Source organism: Caenorhabditis remanei, chromosome III (assembly GCF_010183535.1).
Source record: "Caenorhabditis remanei strain PX506 chromosome III, whole genome shotgun sequence".
In the NCBI taxonomy this organism is placed as follows: domain Eukaryota; kingdom Metazoa; phylum Nematoda; class Chromadorea; order Rhabditida; family Rhabditidae; genus Caenorhabditis; species Caenorhabditis remanei.
This window is the reverse complement of record NC_071330.1, coordinates 7,500,160-7,518,238: the sequence shown is the minus strand read 5'-3', so window position 1 is coordinate 7,518,238 and position 18,079 is coordinate 7,500,160. Positions and strand designations below refer to the sequence as shown.

Sequence of the window (18,079 nt, the reverse complement as noted above, 5' to 3'; positions counted from 1 at the left end):
CAATTCTCTGCTGGGAATATTGATAATTTTATGTTAAAGAATTTAGTTTTAGATAATTACAAATAATTAACGACTGCATCTTCCATTTCGGCATTGTTCTGATGTTTTGCAGCATGAGTTTCCACATTGATCTCGTGTTACTGGACAGTTCTGAACGTTTCGCTTTTTAAATTTTCTTGGAGAATAATCAAAAACTCACTGATAGTCTGGGGAAACATCTATTTCGAAGGCATGTTTGGTCAGAATTACAGCATTCATAAGCCGAGCATTGCGACGTTTGTACATTGCATCTGGAGGAAGAATCTGAAGAAGAAGAAGGAAATGTCAAAGATCTCTTTGAAGTAAGAACAAACCTTTTGAATAGCTTGGAGCAGGGGTACTTGGTGGTTTCTTTTTGCCGAAAGAGAAAATTGAGGAGAAAATGTTGTTTGAGGCGACAGAATCAACAGATGCAATGACCACAAAAATCAGAAAAATGTAGAAAATATTCATTCTGGAATGAGAGGAAAATTATCAAGAAGGAAGAATATGAGAAGGAGACAGAGATAGCAAGAGAGAATCAGAGAAAAAGAAGAGCAGGAAGTAAATGTCAGGTGATGATAGAGAGATTCAATATCTTCGCAATTATCACATTTTTTGTCTAGATCCTATTCATTACTTTTTGTTGGGAATTCGAAAAACCGTCTTCAAAAAAAGTACCAATAAAAAAAAAGAACATTTTTAAATGTTTTTTTTTTTAAATTTCTTCTAATTCTGAATCATAGTCGAAAATTTGTCTTTTTCGAGAAAGGTACCTTGATTTTTCGGACAAGCCTCGCCCCGCGCCTTAACAAATACGGAAAATAGGATAAACTTGATGTACAAGTTATTTTTCTGTATTGAGTTTGAAAAAACATGCTAGAAAAACCGTTGGAAGCAATTTTCGATGAAAGAATGAGGTGATTAGAAGAACGTTCCCTCTGTTTTCCGAATCATCGAATAAAATGCAAATACTGAAAAACATGGATTATTTGACATTGAGAAATGATGGAAACGTGGGGAAATGTATTCAGAACTCCGTAACACATCAAAAAAGATCATGACAGTTCGATGGATTATAACGGATTTCGAGTATAAAAACGTTCTCGATGAATCCAACTACAAAACTACAAAAACATAGGTTCAGGACAAGATTCTGTTAAGTTTCTCTCCTGATTCTATCAAAGACACTAAGGTTTTCTAGAACTGACAAAATGACGAATTTGTAATAAAAAGGCGGTTAATAGTCTTTTGTTGAAATGACACATATGATTCATAATGTGGTTTGACACGGAGAAAAACTCTAAAAGTTGCTTGAGTACTTGAGCAAACAGAGGTTTCTTCTTTAATTCTTTTATTTTTGTTTATTTGAAAAGAGAAACATATATGAGATAAGAGAAGGATAGAATAAAAAGAAATTGAATACGTATGTTCGTCTATTTGATGATGATGATGATGATGATTCTGACTGTCATTTGTTGCCTCAAGGGCCATGTTTATTGAAGCTGGTGCACGCGTATTCGCATTCTTTTTGAAGATTTCTCTTGCTTCTTTGTTTCCATCTGCTTCAAGGATATTGACACAGAGACGATCACGTTTTATTAGGTCACTTGTGATTCGAGCAATCTGAAATCAATGAGCAATAAGAATCAGTAGGAAATCAGTTTTGCAGAACATGTTTGCTTTCTTTAGCAGTTACTTTATGTGTATTATCTGTCTCATTCCATAAATCAATCCCCTTATATAATAACTCACATGAAGTGGAAGACTTTGTCCTGGTTCAACAGTTGCATAAACGGGAGTAACTCTATACATATTGTTGTCACTGCAAGTGATTTTCACCGCTATCCGATCTGAAATTCCCTCATTCGTTTTCTTATCTGTAACTGCACTAACTCACTATCCGAATGATTCATAAGAGTGTGAGTGGAGAGTCCCCCTTCAATCGAAAAACGGGCGACACGTGGGATTACAGTAACCCCTGCGGCGATATGACAGCAGCAAGTGCATCCTGGTTGGCGTTCAGATCTGAAAGAAAACTATTCGTTTTTAAAGATCTTAAATAGACAATAGAACTTTTTAATACCTAAAACTGTCCAGAGCCGAGAGAGGGCGGTCAACACAAAAGTTAGGAATGAGGTATGTTGGTTTCGAGTTATAAATATTCATAGCGACGATAGAAAAAAAGGAGAATGGAGCGAATACTTTTGGAAAGTGGAGGATTGGAGACAAAATAAGAGGCCTCTCAATTCAGTTTGTCGCGACAATTTAACACAAAATTGCTCGCCGAGCTCTGGTCTTTCCTCTTGGTATCCGGAGGAGGAGGTGGAAAGAATCAAAGATGTTTATAAGTAAATACATTTAATTGAGATTTTACATCATCATAAAATTGGTCTGGAAGGCCATGTGTTCTATTCTACGACATCAATTGGGCTGTCCCAACGTCTTTTGACTGGTAGAAACCCCGAAAATAGTTTCTAGGAATTGGGAAAGATTTGCACAATAACACTCAATTTACTACCTCATATTTTCATTTCTATTTCTTCTGCTATACCGACTAGGAAAAACAGTTTAGATGTCTTACCTGCCAGAACTTCTACTCGATCTGGCCGATCTCATGAGATATTCCATATCCGAGAGAGCAATGGCTGGAATGAATTATTAATTTCAGAAAATTTGGAAGTGATATCTTACCAATCATTGGTTCAGGTGTACTAATTTGTTGTTGGGTTTGTTGTCTTCCTGTGGCTCTTCCAGGTGTCAAACGAGCTGTTCCGAATGGACGCATTGCAGTAGAACTAGATGAAGCCATAGACGACGAACGAATATCTTTGAAATTCTGAAACAAATTGAAAAATGAAAAAAGAGCGAAAGGAAAGGGGCGGAAAGTAGTCGTTCTGCAAGTGACACTTCTATGGAAACGTCACATTTCGTAAAATGGATGAAGAAGAGAAGGGTCAATGATGTTTCCATTGGAGATGAATCGCGTTTTGATTTGTATACTTGAGATTTTTCATTGTGTGCAGGACCATGTATAATACTTTTTTCGTACTCAGCTCGAGAAAAACAAAAAATGGCAATTAAGAAAATGTAAACTCAAAAAAAGAAGAGAGTGACCTATCCTAACAACACCTGTACAAACTCACAACTTCAAAAAATTCAAAAGGTGCAAAGAGAGAAAAAATGAGGCTGGACTCTCGTTTTGGAGAAGGAAAACTTGGCTTCACTTTAACCACAAAAGATCATGTCAAACGAGGAGAAATTCAGAGAGAGTGCTTCGAATGTTCGCTCCGGAAATTGCTGGCGAAAGAAGCACAAGTCGTTTTGTGGAGAATAGGTGGGGGAGGAGAAGGGGCTCAATTAAAGTACGAAGTAAGAAAAGGAAAAAAGAAGAAGAAGAAAAAGGAGAAATTGGTTGGAGATGTTTGACATTTCCAGAATAATTATTTTTCTCTTTTGATTTCTAACACTCACTTTGGGCTAATCACAAGAAAAAATTTGGTTTTGAAACCAGCTAAACCTTGATATCAATTATTTCTTCTACCCAAAATGAAACATTCGTTATCTGCACATCTATATTGAACTCGGCCGACACCTTTAGAATTTACCTCGCAGTCAGAGTTTTGGGTTTCCCCCGAAAATATTCAGAACGAGAAAAAAATCTATGCAGATCCTCATAATTGGCTGAAATTTACCCACCAGTCGAATTCAAAAAAGTTCTGGTCAAATTGAAAAAGTGAGTTAGTACGGGAGTGCTCTATCTCTCTATTTATCCCAAAAAAGAAACTTTTCTGCTCATCGAACATCATCATTTATAGTTGAGAGAAGTCCAGTAGAAGCACGCGATGAAAAAGAAGAGAGGAAGTATGAGAAGAAGAGATGAAGAGCAGTACATTCATAATAGACATAATATAATTGCTCAGCGGCTCGAAAAATGACGGCGGTGACTATGAAATACATGGAAAACGAAAGGGGTTGATTGTTGTGTCTTTGTATTCTCTCTTCTTTGAGTCAAAACCTTTTTTCGGTGGGGGCGGAGCGGAGCGGTCGGTGGTTACTTGAAATTTCGAAAAAAGTAAGGAAGTGGTGAACCTTCTGAAATTATTTATACCCGAGGGCTTTGTCACAAGGGAATAAGAAATGAGTGTAGGAGGAAGAAGAGGTAATCAGAAAGAATCCAAAAGATGAAAATTGAAGAAGAGGAAGAAGAGAATGAAGATGAAAGGACATCTGACTCATTTTTATTTCTTTTTGATGTTCTTTCTTCATTAAAACAGATGAAATTTAATGAAATCGAATGCACTTTTTCTGAAATAAAAATTGTACATTTCTTTGAATTTTCAATATGGAAGCAATCAATGAAAGATAAGCGCCACTTAAAGTTCGAAACTAGAATACTTGAGTGTGCTTTGTCACGAGAAACTGAATTCCCAGGAGAAGAAAAAGAGTTGTTCTCATCTCGTTTGTGGCCAGTTTTATCACTTGAGAGCCAATGAACCAACCAACAAGAACTCATTTCTCTTCTTCTTTTTCTCTCCACTCAGGTATCTCTTTTACTCGAATAACAGATGAAAGGAATTGAAAATCATGTGGATTTTAAATGAAAATAGAGCGACATACAATCAATTAAAATTTAATGGAAGGTATTCGAATGGAAAAAAGGAAAAACAAGAACAAATGGACGCTTCTCTTCCTGTAACAATTCTTCATTCTTTGTTTTTTCTCGAAATCTTTAAATAAAAGAACAACTGACTCAATAACTGAACGTCTCGGTACCTACGTTCATTGCATTTCCTTTTATGTCCATGGAACTTCTGGATAAAATCTTTACTATTAACAAACGCAAACGGCTGTATGTTTGTGTGTCTGTCGCCGATCCTACCGCCCTTCCTACTGAACCGATTTTCTTCAAATTTGGACCAAAAGATCAGAAACTTTCTCTTAATGATGCCCGTCTATTTTTTTTTAGTTAGAATAGATCTCGACTAGGTCACTAGGTGAAAAAACGTGGTTTTCAAGCCTTTCAGTGGCTTTTGTTTCCGAAATAGGGAAATAGGAGTTCACGGGGGAGATAATTATAGAACATTTTCATTCTTCAAATGAATTCATTTCTTCAAATTTTCAACACGGGTGGTGTAGAAAAAGAGGTTGAGCAGCCGTTAGTCTGCGTTAACCGACTGGTATGAGAAAAGACACCAAAAACCAGGAAAAATGGGAATTGTTTTCAAATTGAAGTTTTCCTTCCTATTCAGAAAAGTTCTGGAGTATAATTGACGTTGTTAATCGAATTGAGTCGTCGACTCCATTTCTTTTCTCCTTCCGGGAATACGAAGGAATCGAAAATCGTAATGGAGAAGGTCAGAGCTGAAGCTTGAAGTGTATCTAGAATTTAAAGCCTGTTTTACCAATTGTTCAGAAATTGAGCTTCATTACAGCCACAAATGTTGTTTCAGAAATGAGAACAGGAGGACAACAAAGGTAAAAAAAAAGTTTTAAGAATAAAAAACCGATGAACAGAGATATAAACTTACTTTTGCCAATAACCTCAATCGATGTTCAGTACGAGATGGACGAGTTGTAGTTGTTGAGAAAACATTGTTATCCTCATCAATATTATGAATTGGACAGTTTGTTATATCTTCCAATGCAACGTGTTCAGCCATCGTCACTGAAGAAAATATGAGTTTTGGAATATTGATAGAGGGAATACAATGCATTTGAAGCAAGAAAATTTCAGAGAACTGCACAATGAATTGAGAGCGTATACCAGTTATAAATACATGTTCTGTTTTTTTCGGAAACGGAAAACCGAATGAGTTTCCACATGAGTCCATATTCAAGTTTTGATGTAAAAATTATTGCGAAAAGGGAAAACAAATTCATTATGGAGCAAGAATATGTGGAAGAGATTAGAAAACCGAAAGAAACAAAATAGAGCTCAATGATTTAACAGGTTAAAAACGTAGTTGAAAAAAGAGGGAGTTTGTAAGAGTAAAAGTAATTTCAGAAATCCTTATTTCAAAGAAAACTAGTGTGTCACTAACTGAAAATACTTTCCGTGGTTTTCATATTCTTCAGAGAAAGGAAGTTGGAAGCTGGACTGAATTTGTGTAAATCTAAAAATTGAATACAATTTCAAATTTGGAAACAGAAGTGTTTGGTTTTAGACGATCACTCTACAGTACTTTTATGGGGTTATTCAGGTCATGTAAAAAAGTATTTTAATACATTTTTTTTCTTATTCACGAGAGTCGAGAAACTATTTTTACAAATCTCAGTTTACCGTTGGTCTAACAGCGTTTTTCCCCTTTTTTGCATTTTTCGACATGCGTATGTAGAAAAACTGTCAAAAAATTGGGGAGAAATGTAGAAAAATGGGAGAAAAAGATGTATTAAAATACATTTTTACATGACCTGAGTAACCCCATTGCTATATTTTTCAATTTGGTATTTTCAGAATTATGTTAAGAAAGAGACATTTTCCACTTTAAATTGATAATAATAGGGAAAATGTTCAAAATACTGTGTGTTTTCATTCATGTTTCACTTCCGAAAATTTCAGATTCACACGTTTTTTCAGAGTAAAGACTAGTCTCGACACAATGAGATATTCTAGAATATCTGAATATAAATACTCATATCCTGTTTAGTTATTCATGAATTCAGAAGGAAGAAAAGGAAGAAGACGTGACAAATATACGAGAAAAAATTCGTTTTTTGTGCAAATTCAGTCAAGGGAAAAGAGCAAAATTCGAATTGAGAATTGGGAAATGGGAAGCTTTTTCGATACGAAGAAAGGGATATCAGATTTTGGAAAAGGACTTAAGTGGCTGGTCAAACGAGGGGTCAGATGATTGAGGTGAATGAGAAACGAACATTTATCTCATTCTATTTTTGGTTTTCGATGCTTTCTTTACTATTTTCGAAACAAAGAAAGAGGAGAAGAAGTCAGTGGGAAATTATATAATCAAGTTAGAAGGAATCTGAACGAATTTGGAAGAGAAAGAGTTTGGAGAAAACAAAATAAGAAGTCGCAGGATTATCCGTTTGGAAAGAAAAGAATTGAAAAGGAGAGAAATAATTGAAACATATTCATTAGATAACCGAAGTAGATTTCTGCGAGAATGGAGTTCGATGTGAATCTCGAATACAAAATTTCCCAAACTCCCGAAAACTAAACTACTTTTTGATTGTATAAAATACTCGCAGTCTAAAAATAGAACCAAACACTCATCTTGGCGAAAAGGTGGGGGAAAAGAATCCAAATGGGAAAAAGGGGTTTTCGTCAGATCGAATCCCCTGATATCTCGTCCATCCATTTTCGTCTGTGCTCCGAGCACCCATGAATATTACAATGGGAAGAAGCAGGCTGGTGGTGGTGGTGGCCTCCAAAACTTTCGACACATCATTCGTCATTTCACCAAAACGATGCGGAGAAATGTTAGCCCATGGGCGCTGTTCAGAGAAAAAAGAAGAGGCGGAAAGAGGAAATCTCGATGCATTACTTAAAACAAAACGACAAAAAAAAACTTCTGGTACTTACGACGCTCTTGGGTGTAATTCTGAATAGATTCGTTTGCTCTCAGTTGCCAAACGCCAAGAGACTTTTCGTTCATTTTAAAAACAAGAACAAGAGAAAGTGGAAAAGGAACGAAGAACAATGGAAAACATAAACTATAGCTACAATTTAAAAAGTGCAGAACAATTAGAGCTCGTCGAGTTTATTCTGTCTAGTTGGCTTCAGTGGGTATCGCTTCCAGGTGAAGGATTTGTCATTCTCATACGAGTGTTCAATGTGATCAGGTTCTTTCAGAGTGAGGCCTTCCTCTTCCAGAGCTTTGAAGAAATATGTTTGCTAAAAAGTTTTATTAAAACTTGTGAAAATATTGTGATAATAAACAGTTTGATTTTTTAACGATTCAAAATAGTTCCAGTTTTAAAATGTGGATGATATTATCACAATTTTTTGTGATCTAGCAATTAGTGAAAAAAACTTACATGTTGACTTTTTTCTATTGCTTCTTTAGTTGCACCAGGCATTGCAAAGTGGATTCCAGACTGGAGACAACGTAAAGCAAGAACTCGTCCAATGTTCAATGCAGCTGATGTGTCAGTTTTACTATATAACTGATTAGCAATTGATGGTTCTTTTGTTGAAGCACTGATAACGATTCCATCCTTATAATGAACAAGTCGGCCTTCGCGATGGGATTTTCCTTCTACTAATTCTACTCTGAAAGCCATGAATCGCTCGATAACTAGTGAAATGTTCCTTACTTATAAATATAGCTACGGGCACTTTTGTCCTTCTCAAATTGATATCCAATATTAGCAGCTTGTCTACCCATGAGCTCATTGTTACGTGGATTTCGATTCACAAGGGACTTCACGAAACGAGTCGCCATGCTGTAAATAACCTGGTACAAAAATGGGAGCAGAGACTACGAGATGGATTTGACAGTTAGCAGACGAACAGTTTAAAATTAAATATTTTTTGATGACTGGCCTTATTGAACTTAATATTTAGAAGAGATGAAAATTGAGAAAAGTTAAGAAAAAGAGCTAGAAAAATCAGAAATATTAAAATGGCCGAAGAACCGCTGGTAGAAATACTCTACCATCCTTTGTGTACTCCTCTCGGATAACTCACAGACTCACGCGGACTTCTTCATTAATTTTCCAGGCTTCTATCTGACAACTATTTGCAATTTTCTAAAAACTAGTTTTATAGCCATCAATAAAAAATTTTCAGCAGATAATCGGAGAAGATGCGTTCCCGGAGCGGTTCCGGGGTTCGCCTCGACCGCATTTTGTTCATGGTGGAACAAACCATATGTAGCCACCAAACCCGATAACCGCATTGTTTGCTAATCAAAAAGATTTTCCTGGTAATCAAGAAGTGTAAAATTGAACTATGCCACATTGAGACATTTTTCAGGCCATGCATGGGTTCGCGACAACGTCCTACATTGCTCAGGCGTTATGGGCTCTATATCGAGCATACATGAATGTGCCGATTTTGATGAAGATCTCACAAAAGCAAAAGAGTTAGGGTTCACATGGTTCGTTCATTTTCTCGATCAATTTCTAATTTTGTCGAACTGGTTCTCTTTTCAGCGTGAAAATGATGCAGTCAATATTGGAATGTTTGATGCGACAAGCAGACAAAGTGGAGCTTTTCAAAAAGTTCCAACGTCCACTTGATGCCTTACACTCGAAATATGCAGTTGATACGAAAGGAACTGTTTGTGGTGATGCTGACTGGGGTCATCTTCAAATGGATGCTATTTCACTTTATCTTTTAACTCTGGCTCAAATAACTGCATCTGGATTGCAAGTGGTCAGAAACTTGATGAAGTAGCGTTCATTCAGAATCTGGTTTATTATATTGAAACAGGATACAGAACACCTGTAAGTTATTTCGATAACTGTTTAGCATTCGAAAACTTCCATTCATTCTTAGGATTATGGAGTATGGGAACGTGGAGACAAAACGAACCAAGGAATTCGTGAGCTAAATGCTTCATCGATTGGAATGGTGAAGGCTGCTTTACAAGCACTGAATGATGTCGGAGATTTGTTTGTCGACGGCTCTAGAGGATCAGTTGTGCATGTACTGCCTGATGAAATCGAACAGTGTTCTGCTGTCTTATCCAGTATGTTACCAAGAGAATCATTTAGTAAAGTGAGTTATTCAAAAATATCAGACGTTTTAATTAATTTATCTTATCAGGAAACTGACGCGGCACTTCTCGGTATTATCAGTTATCCAGCTTTTTGGTAGAAGATCCAGAACTAGTAGCTCAAACAAGAGAAACTATACTCAGCGGTTACTAGGAAAATATGGTTGTCGACGGTTCATGCGTGATGGATACAAAACTGTCCTAGAAGTGAGTTTTCTATAATATATATCATTACATCCTCATTTAACAGGATGCCTCTCGTCTGTATTACAATAAATCCGAGCTTCAACAGTTTGAAGATATCGAATGCGAGTGGCCCATTTTTCTGTGTTATCTGATTCTAGATGCAATGTATTCAAAAGATGATGATGCAGTTGAAGCATATTGGCAACAACTAGAGAGTGTTCTCGTTCTCAGTGACAAGGGATTTCGACTAGTTCCAGAACTTTATGTGGTGTTAAAAGAAAATGTGACAGCAGAAAAGACACACCCTGGGACACAAAGCCGAGTTCCTGGCGGAGCTACGTAAGTTTGAGAATGATATGTACTTGTTTCTATCTAAATTTATTTTCAGACCATTCCTATGGGCACAATCACTGTATGTAATCATCTGTCTACTCTACGAAGGATTTTTACTACCTGCTGAACTCGATCCGTTAAGTAGACGCCTTTCTGTTTATGAAAAGAGGCCACCATGTGAAGTTCAAGTAACAGTTTTAGCGGAGTCAGCAGAAGTACAACGAGAACTTCGTGCTCATGATATTCATGTCCAACGCGTCGATGAGATTGATCCAGTTTTTACAATTTTACCCGCATCTGCACTTGGACATCTTCTCGCTAAAATTGGCGAATCCAAGAAACTCAATCTTTCGGGACGACCATTAGATCGGCCCATTGGTTTGCTGAGTACAAGTCGTCTGTATCAGATAGGCAACAAGTTTGTAATATTCACTCCACAATTCATGGACTCTCGCCGTTCTCATCTTATGTATGATATTCGAATTCTGACTGATGAATGGAGCAGTGAGCTACAGTATATTTATGCATCATGGAATAGTGTCAGTATAAGTGGAAGACCACTTGTTGTACTTGTTATCACTCAAGGAATGCTTTCGACGGTTTGTGATCACTTTTATTTCAGTTTAAATCATGTTTTTTTTTTATTTCAGGAAGGACTCTCACACTTCTCAAACATCCATCTGAATCGTCATATGAAGTCGACAGTGATTGGAGCGATCAAGAAAATCAACACAGGATATTTGAGCGGTGCTAGGTACTCGATTTCAGAATAAACAAACATTTCTAAAGGTTTCAAAAGTGATTGCAGAGTTGTTATGAAAGATTTGTCTGATTTCTTCCGAACAACAGCAGTGAGCAAAATGGAATTCCGTGACAAAAAGTCAGAAGAAATGTTAAGAAGTGTTGCAGCTGAGAAAGTACAGTTTTCTTTATTAACTGAAGATGCAACGGAAGCTAAGAGTAAGTTATCGCAATTAAAATTCTGACTGCAACCCCTTCGAGGATCTTTAGGCGAGAAAATGGCGTCACCTCGTGGCCCACGGACATTGAGACGTGGAGAGTCTGTCAAGGATAGAAGTGCATATTCACTCGTTCACAAAGCTTCTATGAGACATCGCTCTATTGCTCTCGATAGTAACGATGCCGATCTTATTCAGTTACGATTGGCCTACAAATCACGTCCAAGAGATCTTCATGAAATGGATTCACCACGTCAATCACCACCACTGGGTCAGAGACCTCTTGGATTGGTTAAGGAACATAGTTCAGGAGAATTGCGGCAACAATTGCTGAAAACAACAAGACGGGGTGCCGAAAACGAAACAGCTCACAGAGATTTGAAAACGGAACAAATGATTGAAATGAAGGGGGATGATTTGTTAGATCTGCTGAATGAAACAACAGTATTGGAAGAGCAAATTTCAATTGTACATTGTCTCTGGATGAAATTGTATGTTTGAATGTCTCAACTTCACTTAGTATTAAAATTCAATAATTTCAGCGGTCCTGATTATGACACAGAACTTGGATGCCAACATATCACTGTTCGAATGTTGATGGAAGAAGTACATACAAAAGCCTGTGAAGCTCGTGAATGGGCTCTCGTAAGACTCACCGCTGGCCTTCTGAAAAAGCAGTTGGAAGAACTCAGCAAAGCAGTTACTCATTTATTAGTTCGGCAGAAGCAGATAACAGTTTGTTTTTTTCCTGTAGCTTCTGCTAAAACTTATGTTTTCAGGTGGGAATGGCTTCGAAAAAAGAAGAAGTCATCACTTGCCCAAAAACCAACGAAGAGCTTGAAAAGATAATGAATCGTGCCTATGGAGACGATGCAAACTCATTCACACTTGCTCAGGAAATAATTGTCTATCTTGGATCTTTAGTGCGAACCGAACCAAAACTGTTTCTAGAAATGTTCCGGCTCCGAATTGGACTTATTATTCAAGTTCTTGCTTCTGAACTTGCGCGTCTGCGAAATATATCAGGATCTGAAGCGGCTGAAACTCTCTTAACAGTTTCTCCTTTTGAACTGAAGTCAATGATATTCTCACTTCTATCTGGCCGTCTGCTGGAAGAATATGCAGAAGATGGATTCCACTATGGAGATACTATCAGAGAGACACGGACTGGAATCGGATCATTCAGACGGCAAATTGAAGAACGCAAATCACTTCGAAAATCAACGAGAAGTGTTGGTGGACTGGAGATTCCAAAAGAAGAAGATGAAGATGAAGAGGCTGATGAAGATGATTTCCAATTTGGAATCTGGCTGCGTCATCGAAGAATTGATGGAGCATTGAACAGAGTTCCCAATGGTTTCTATGCAATTCTTTGGGACACTGTTCATAAAATGCCACACGGTGTAAAAATCAATGATACTATTCTACATTGGGGATTGACACAAGAGATGACTCGTAAAGAGATCAAATTCGCATTAGAAGTCGAGGAGGCTCTCAACAGAATAGCCGAACCTGAATATCGAGAACTGGTAGTCGAGACGTTATGGTTACTCGGGAGACTTGAGAAGTTGGTTCTCCTTGAGCAACCCAATATACCAAAAGATCGACCATTAGATGTTGACCACATTTTGCACGTTGCTAATCAAATTTTTGTGAATCATAATGTGAGTTGAAAAACCTCTTAAATTCAAAACTTCCTTTCCAATTCATATAACTTTGAAAAACTGAAACAAACTCATTTTCAGAAACAAATGGAAACGCTTGTATTAGAATGCTGTGCTTCTCCCAATCCGAACAACACCAAATGCGATGGAGCTCGCAGTATTTGTAAACATTTCTACGATTCTGCTCCAGCCGGAGAGTATGGCACCAGCCACTACATCATCCGAGCACTCATGCAGCTATACTCTTAATTTTACCAAATGTACCTACTGTAACAGCACAATCTTTTTCATTTTTCATGTTTTTATCCTGTGAAATTTGCTCAAATAGTCTAGGCTCTCCCTGTTTCAATTGGAAAATCAATTTTCGTGTAAGCTCGATTATCATGTCTCGTAATCGTCTAGTCTTGTATCTTGCCATTTTTGTATTCTGTAGATTATCTATAAACGCATTTGAAGTTACCACAAAAAAACTTTGAATTTTCGTGAATATTTATCAGAAGCTTACAAGCATTTGCGCCAAAAATGTTCTTTTTAAAAGTAAGTGAAGAGTAATTCGATATTAATTGAAATTTTTTTGGTGTTCCATCTCCTGTAGGTTATTAAGCCTTCTTGGAGGCGGTGATGGTGAGAACTCCGCGAGTAGCGAGGTGAGACTTGACAGTGGAGACATCGACGTCATCTGGGAGTTTGTAGGCACGGTTGATTTCACGAGCAACGGTTCCGTGGTTATCACTGCGGGTCTGAAGAACATTACATAGAAAATGAATGTGTTGAGATTACGGTAGATTACTGTAGATTCAATTTCATGGGGATAAAAGGTTTTTCAGTATAAAATAATTATTACATTTAAGTTGTTCAAGTATAAAATGAGGATTTACCTCGTGACGGCAGTGAATGAGAAGTTCTTGTCCGGAGACCTTAACCTCAATTTCCTTTGGAGTGAAAAATTGAACATCAAGTCCAACTTCGAACTTTTCTTTAGTGTTGTGGACCTAAATGTTACAGAATGTTAATATGACATTAACTCTGAATTGATTACCTTGACAACTCCGTCGTTGTGTTGAAGTGGCCAGTCCCAGGTGGAGGCAGCGTCAGCGGTAACTTCGATGGCGGACATTCTAAAAGAGAGTAATTTGAACAAAAGAAGTGTGAATATATATCGAGTTGGAGATGGATCAAATGAGAAACGGAAAGAAAATGTAATGTCAAAGCGAAAACATATGCGCAGGTTGCACTCGGGTAGAGAGCATTACAATGCACTATCATAAAATGCTCTGTGAGCTTTGGAGCTCTTTGGATCGCCCCCGTAGAGCTTTGTGAAGAAGAGAGGATGCACAAGAAGCTAGGAGGAGTTGTATTGAATGAAAGAGGAAACTGAGTGGACTGTAAGAAAAGGGGCGGGAAGAGAGAAAGTCAGGAGCTCAAGAGATTGAAGAAAGCTCGTTGGAGAAGAGAAGAAACTATGATTGTTTATATTGACAGTAAGCGGGGAGCTAAGAGAGCAACAGAAAGAATGCAAGAAGGAGAGATAGGTAGGATGTGTACAGTGAAAGGAAATGGATCAAAGTGCAATATTGGAAGGAGTTTCAGACCAGATTCAGTTGATTCGAGAAGACATTGATGTTTTGATTCAATATCGCTCGCTGATTCGAAGCAGCCCGGTGCTTTCAACACTGCACCTGAAAGCTCATCTTTACGGCGGATTACGGTAACTCATAAAACGAACTAAAACTTAGCGGCACGGCCTCCAGCGGAGGCCCTCTCAATGCACTGTGCACAGTACTCCTCCGTGGGAGGCCGTGAAGCGGCGATCAAAAAAACGAACTCTTTGAATGAGAAGTCTCTTAGTAAGGATTAGAGAGTTCCAGTTTCATATCATGCTTTTGTGAAGTCACACCTGTCAAAATGTTTAATTTCAGAACTCATCTTCCCAAGTTTTGTTTGTGTATTCACAATTCTGGAGGACTCATATGGTTTCGAACATTTTAATGCATAGTTTGATCTTCATCATTAATCAAGTCAGGAGTACATGTGGGTCAGCTCGCGGACTCGCTCTCTGCTCATCACAATCAGTTGTAATGTGTTCTCGAACCTTTGGAAGTTTTGAGTAAACACTGATCAATTGAACATTTCTGTTCGGAAACCAAGCGAATTCAGCTAGAAAATTTCAACTTTCCTATCGATTGAGTTCCACGTGTCACCTCGACCTAATCTGTGACGCTTCTGAGCTTTTCTTTTCCGTTTCGCCCCCGTCAAGCACTTTCAACAGTTCAAATAAACACAAACATTTTCTCTTTTTCGTTTCTCATTTCTACCCGATTTCTCGGTCAAGTGGCTTCTCAGAAGCTTCTTCTCGAAAAGTGCTCGCTCGCAGAGCTCTGCCGATCAGTGTGTTTATTCATCCTCGTAAATAGTTTTCTTTTTTCAAAACTACTGACAGTGTCGTCGCATACAATCAAATGATACACGTAACCAAAAATGAGAGAAAAGAGATGAATAAGAAGGAGAGAAAGTGACAATAAAAGCATGACGATGAACAAGAATGTGAAATACTTATAGAAGACAATAAATTATTGAAAAAATATGGAATTAATATCACAGAAGATGTCATTTGAATTGATTGAACAACTTTGATTTACAGCTCATCTTTCTTTTGGAACGACTTGACTCCGTGCTTTGCCATGAACTTCTTCAGATCTTCCAAATCACGATTTCCGGAGTATTTGATTGGTTCACCCTGAAAAATAATTGTTTTCTAATGAAGTAAAAAACAAGTATTTTACCTTCTTTCCGGATGGAGCAAAGTAAATAGTTGGGAATCCTTCAACAGCGAATTGGCTTGGTGCATCATTGATTGTAGCATCCATTTTAGCGAGGACTACATTTGGTTGAGTCTTCTTCAATGCTTGAGCAAGATCCTTGTACTTTGGTTCGAAGCTCTTACAGTGCCCACACCATGGAGCGTAGAATTCAATAAGAACATCCTTTGATTCATCATTCACAATTTTATCAAAGTTCGATCCAACCACAGTCTTTACAGGTCCCTTATCATCTTTTGGAGCTGGAGCACTCTTCACGTGAGCCTTCGCTTTTCCACTGCTGATTTGTTTCATGAAAGCTTCAAGATTTTCATCGAGTTCTCCATCGAAATCATCTGCACTCATGGGGTATTTCTTTCCATCATAACCAAAAACAACGACGTTGTGTTCGAGTCCAGAATCTCCTAGTCCAAGTTCAGTAAGCTCTTTGGCGAATTCTTCTTCATCAGCTACAGCAAATCTATACTTGTCTTTTTGGTATCTCTGAGCAATGTTCAAAACCTTTTGTCTCCAATATTCACTTCCTTCTCTATATTGAACAGAGAAATCAGCATTATAGTAGACTACAACTAATGGTTTTTTTGTGTATCTCGTAGCAGCATTCTTCTTCGTCATCTTTCCAACAAGTGGAGCTGAATGTTCACGGAAGAATGCCAGAAGATCCTCTGAAGTGGCAGCAGCTTTGTTGTAGGTTCTGCTCTTTGGTTCGAATTTGCTGTGGAACAAGGATGGATAGAAGATGATGATATCATTTGGTTTAGCATCCCATTTCTTGAAAGCAGCAGGGTCAGATGTATGCCCCATTGTCTTGAATTCCTCACGAAGCATTTCGGCGGAATCAGAGAAGGCTTCGAAAGCCGATGAGTCTTCCGTTGCGAAGAATCCGATAATGGTAACATCATCCTTGCTCATGAATCGTTCGATGTCTTTCAGTTTGGTGAGTTTCGTGGCAGCTGGCTTCGATTGTTCGGTCATATACTTGACGATTCCTGCAGCCTCACGTGGTCCATTGTAATCGAATCTTCTAGCATTTCTGATAACTTTCATTGTTGGATATCCGCTCACTCCGTACTTTGTTCCCAAGTCTTTCTCAATAGTGGCATCAACCTTTCCAAGACGAACTTTAGATCCTTGAGCTTTCAATTTTTGAGCAGCCTTCTCGAATTCTGGAGCAAGCTTCTTACAATGTCCACACCATGGAGCATAGAATTCGACAAGCACTAATTCGTTATTTGTGATGAAATCATCGAAGTTTTCAGTTGTCAAAGTAACAACCTCCTCTGGTGGTGGCTTATAGTTTGGATCAACTCTTGATTCAACCCATTCAATTATTCCTGCTTCATCTCTACCTCCATCATAATCAGATGGACCTTGCCCGTCTTTCCAGAATTTAAGAGTTGGGTATCCTTGAATTTCGAATCTCTTTCCGAGTTCAGTTTCTACTGTTGCATCAACTTTAGCGAGCGGGATGGAAACTTTGGAAGAGGCTTTCTCGTATTCTGGTGCCAAATGTTTGCAATGTCCACACCTAAAAATGAAATTAGTATTAGTTCAAGTAATGTTTTCTTATTCTTAAATAGTTGTTTCAGTGCTTTCTAACGCCGTTCTCAATACAAATTGTGTTTGTCACTCAAAAAATCATACCATGGAGCGTAGAATTTGACTAAAGTGCTTGGATTTTTCTTGAGAAATGCATCGAAGTTCTTATCCGTTAGAACAACGACTCCTTCGTCCATTTCATAGTTTAACTCATCATCAGAAGATGTCTCCTTGGCACGAATCACCGCAATGCAGAGTAAGATGACCAGGGCGAAGAAACGCCGGTCGAAAATCATTTTGTATACCCTGAAAATGAAAAAAAATCTATAAAAGTAGGTGATTATGAATTGGAGTTATAAAGACAATTTCAACTCTCATAGACGAGAAGTGTGTCAAATGAACTGTATTGGTGTATTGTTTGCGAATGTGAAAAGAACGACATTGAAAGAGATGGTTGATACACGTGTACTTGATAGATACACAGACACAACAGTTGTATGTACGATCAAAAAAATTCTACGTGGCTCTTGAAGTTATTGGGTAAAATGAATTCTGATTTCGCGTCACATGCAACCAGGTGTTAAATAGATGAAGAAAAACTCTAGATCCTGTTAGAGAATGAAACATTTAAGCAAAAAATATTAAAATCTTAGGTTTGAAAGCGAGCATAATCTCAATAAGTGACAAGCAGGAAGTGAAAGAACTCTTTGAATCGATCGAGGAAACCTTACAAATGGCGAATGAGAGGTCAACTACTCGAGTAACTGGACTCATTTCTGCGACTCTCTATTTGGTCGCCTCAGTGCGTGGTACGGTCCGGCACTCGTCAAATATTATACTGTCATTCCGACGGCGGGATCCACGATAGAACGAGAGTC

At 37.9% G+C, this 18,079-nt stretch overlaps 3 protein-coding genes across 3 annotated transcripts; all 3 read right to left on the bottom strand.

Annotated features, from left to right (window-relative positions):
- Nucleotides 1-66: 66 nt before the first annotated feature.
- GCK72_009751 (uncharacterized protein) lies at nucleotides 67-7,634 on the bottom strand (the record flags this gene model as incomplete). The annotated part of the gene is made up of 10 exons (XM_003113102.2): nucleotides 67-150; nucleotides 200-303; nucleotides 354-493; nucleotides 1,445-1,644; nucleotides 1,774-1,871; nucleotides 1,919-2,046; nucleotides 2,603-2,666; nucleotides 2,713-2,857; nucleotides 5,550-5,686; nucleotides 7,562-7,634. The coding sequence occupies 10 exons, from the start codon at nucleotides 7,632-7,634 to the stop codon at nucleotides 67-69; spliced, it is 1,173 nt and encodes a 390-aa protein (XP_003113150.2).
- Nucleotides 7,635-7,723: 89 nt separating this feature from the next.
- On the bottom strand, nucleotides 7,724-8,423 carry GCK72_009750 (uncharacterized protein; the record flags this gene model as incomplete). Its single annotated transcript, XM_003112873.2, has 3 exons — nucleotides 7,724-7,873; nucleotides 8,017-8,251; nucleotides 8,296-8,423. The coding sequence occupies 3 exons, from the start codon at nucleotides 8,421-8,423 to the stop codon at nucleotides 7,724-7,726; spliced, it is 513 nt and encodes a 170-aa protein (XP_003112921.2).
- A 5,019-nt stretch (nucleotides 8,424-13,442) lies between these two features.
- Nucleotides 13,443-17,497, bottom strand: GCK72_009749 (uncharacterized protein; the record flags this gene model as incomplete). Its single annotated transcript, XM_003113331.2, has 6 exons — nucleotides 13,443-13,583; nucleotides 13,722-13,835; nucleotides 13,883-13,961; nucleotides 15,483-15,580; nucleotides 15,627-17,190; nucleotides 17,307-17,497. The coding sequence occupies 6 exons, from the start codon at nucleotides 17,495-17,497 to the stop codon at nucleotides 13,443-13,445; spliced, it is 2,187 nt and encodes a 728-aa protein (XP_003113379.2).
- Nucleotides 17,498-18,079: the final 582 nt, after the last annotated feature.